This window comes from Cariama cristata, unplaced genomic scaffold (genome assembly GCF_000690535.1).
Source record: "Cariama cristata isolate BGI_N322 unplaced genomic scaffold, ASM69053v1 scaffold23929, whole genome shotgun sequence".
Lineage (NCBI taxonomy): Eukaryota > Metazoa > Chordata > Aves > Cariamiformes > Cariamidae > Cariama > Cariama cristata.
In genome coordinates, this window is record NW_009634379.1 from 2,203 (window position 1) to 4,617 (window position 2,415).

General features: G+C 52.3%; 1 protein-coding gene across 1 annotated transcript; it reads right to left on the minus strand.

Moving 5' to 3' along the window:
* Positions 1-450: 450 nt before the first annotated feature.
* B3GNT7 (UDP-GlcNAc:betaGal beta-1,3-N-acetylglucosaminyltransferase 7) lies at positions 451-1,896 on the minus strand. The gene has a single exon (XM_009707132.1). It carries the CDS (start codon positions 1,806-1,808, stop codon positions 678-680), a length of 1,131 nt encoding a protein of 376 aa, XP_009705434.1. The 5' UTR covers positions 1,809-1,896; the 3' UTR covers positions 451-677.
* Between the last annotated feature and the right edge of the window lie 519 nt (positions 1,897-2,415).

The window sequence follows — 2,415 nt, forward strand, 5'->3', positions numbered from 1 at the left end:
CCTGGCTGAAACCCTAATGGGGGCTCAGGGCTGGCACATTCCAGCCCTGGAGGAGAGTCCCTTTCCCCAGCTGCGTAGTGGTGACACAGAGAGGACTTTGGCGGGGGTGAACCCAATGTGCACAGGGTCAATGTCAATAAAACCTCACGTGGAGGAGAAATTTGAGATAACAAATAAATTCCCTTGACTTCTGAGTCGCAGGGGGCTTACGCACTTATAAACCGCTGAACTCCTTTGGAGCAGCTTTCCTGGATAGCCAGACCCTGAACATCAAAAAAAATGCCTGTGCCACATCCCTCCCTGCCTCCCCCCCGCCCTGCCGTTCATCATGCTCCAGTGGAGGTGGTACCTAAATCAGGACACAAACCCCTCTGCCCTCTCTCTTCATCTTGTGCTAGATTTGTTGTGGTTTGGTGTTTTGTTTTGTTTTGTTTTTTTTTCCCTCTCTTCTTTTTCAGCAACCCCCAACCCAGCTGGAGATAAGTGAACCACATTACAGTACAGCAACAAACACTATCATCACAAACCCTGCCCGGGAGCACAGTGTCTCTGCCCTCCTCGCCCCAGAAGGAGATGCCCGCGAAGGACTTGTGTGCCACCAGCAGAGGCTCACCCCAACCCGGAGCAGGGATCGGTTGTCCCAGCCCCTCCAGTCCCAGCTCTCCAGAGAGACTGAGCTAAAGGACATTGAGTTTTCTCGAGCACGTCAAGTTACTGTGGACCAAGTCCCACATTTGGAGCAACTCTGGAGGCAGCAGTTTATGAACCACCAACATACTCCGGAAAAAACATGGCTCCTTGTTCATCTTGCTGTTCTTGTTCTTCACAATGCCAAAAGTTTTGAAGCCCTCGTGCCCAACAGGTGATACTTTAAGGACCTCCAAGCACATCCCTAGGAAGACGTCATCAATGGGGTACAGCTCCAGCATCTCCGAGGTCTTGTGCAACCTCTTGGCCAGGAGTCCATCCATGATGAAGCCCCCACCCCCTGCATAGGGTGGGTAGTTGCTTTTGTTGTAGAGGGCGCTGGGGATGTAGTACTTGTTCTCCTTCTTCCGTATTGGCTTGGCCTTGTAGAGGACATCCCCCACAAAGAGGTCCTCTCCCTCCTTCTTGTCCTCCAGGAACTCCAGGATGTTGCTGGGACTCACAAACACATCGTCATCACCTTTGAAGATGAAGCGGATGTTGTCACAGTAGATGTTCAGCCACTTCAGGAAATGGACCTCTTTGAGGGTGAGGTTGAAGAAGCTGTCCAGGAAATCCCACTGCAAGATGTCTCCATAGATGTGGTTCTCATAATCCAGCAGTTTCTGGTAGTTGGCTCTTTCCTCCTCCTTGGAGGCTGTGCCCAGCAAGAACAGCGTCCTGATCCTCTTGCCCTCCACCTCCTTCTCCTGGCCCCAGGTCCTCCGGATGGCCTCGCGGCGGTCATGCTGCGTGATGATAGACTTGACCACGATGAGCAGGTAGACGTCCCCACTGCATTTCTCGGGGTGGTTGATCAGCATGGGGAAGTAGCGGCAGTGCCGATAGAGCAGGAACTGCTGGAAGTTGGGCTCCAGCCCTTTGAACCAGTCCACCTTGCTGAAGTTCTGGTTGGCTGAGCAGTTGGTAGTGGTGACATCCCAGGATTTCTTTTGCTTTGCCATCATGCTCTCCTCCTCCTTCACAGGAGCTTTCTCCTTCTTGCTCTTCCAGAAAGTGCTGGTGATGGAGAAGGCGTTGTTTCTCTTCTGCGTTTTCAGGGGCTCTGGAAGGGGCAGGTCTTTCTGCTGCTGGCCCTGCATGAAATGGCCAGGGGCCATTCCCCGTTGCAGCACTGTCACCGTGATCACCAGCAAGAAGGAGAGGCAAACCGTTTTGTAGATGGTCTTCTTCCTAAAGGGATGAGACAGGGAGGTTAAGGAGAGGAAAATGCAGGCTGTGAGAGGCTTGTCTGCAAAAGCACCTCCTGGAGAGATCATGGGATGCTCATAATCTGTGTCCCATCATCAACTTTTGAAGGGTAGCAGCCTTGTGGGAAGAGCTGTGGGACAAGTCCACGCATGCTCTTCCCACCTGCATCCCACTTGTGGGGTGGCTCTGAGGCCACATTTAACCACAGGGACAGGCACAAGGCACGTGGCAGGTGGCTGCAGTGTCATCTGGTAACCCCAGATCTGTGCAAGAGCTGGGAAGCGCTCACGGGAAACAAGAAAATGGGTCGAGAGAGAGATGAAGTCGGGATGAGAGCTTCAGCAAAACAGCTGTTTCGGAGGATAGTCCCAAGGGAAACCTCTGTTTCAGCCATCTGAAAATTGCAGTTTAAGACAAGAGCAGAAAGGAATTATCTTTTCCATGGGAGGATTAGCTCCAAAACACAGACGTACTGCCAATGGCCATAGACTGGCATCACAGGTTACACAACACTGA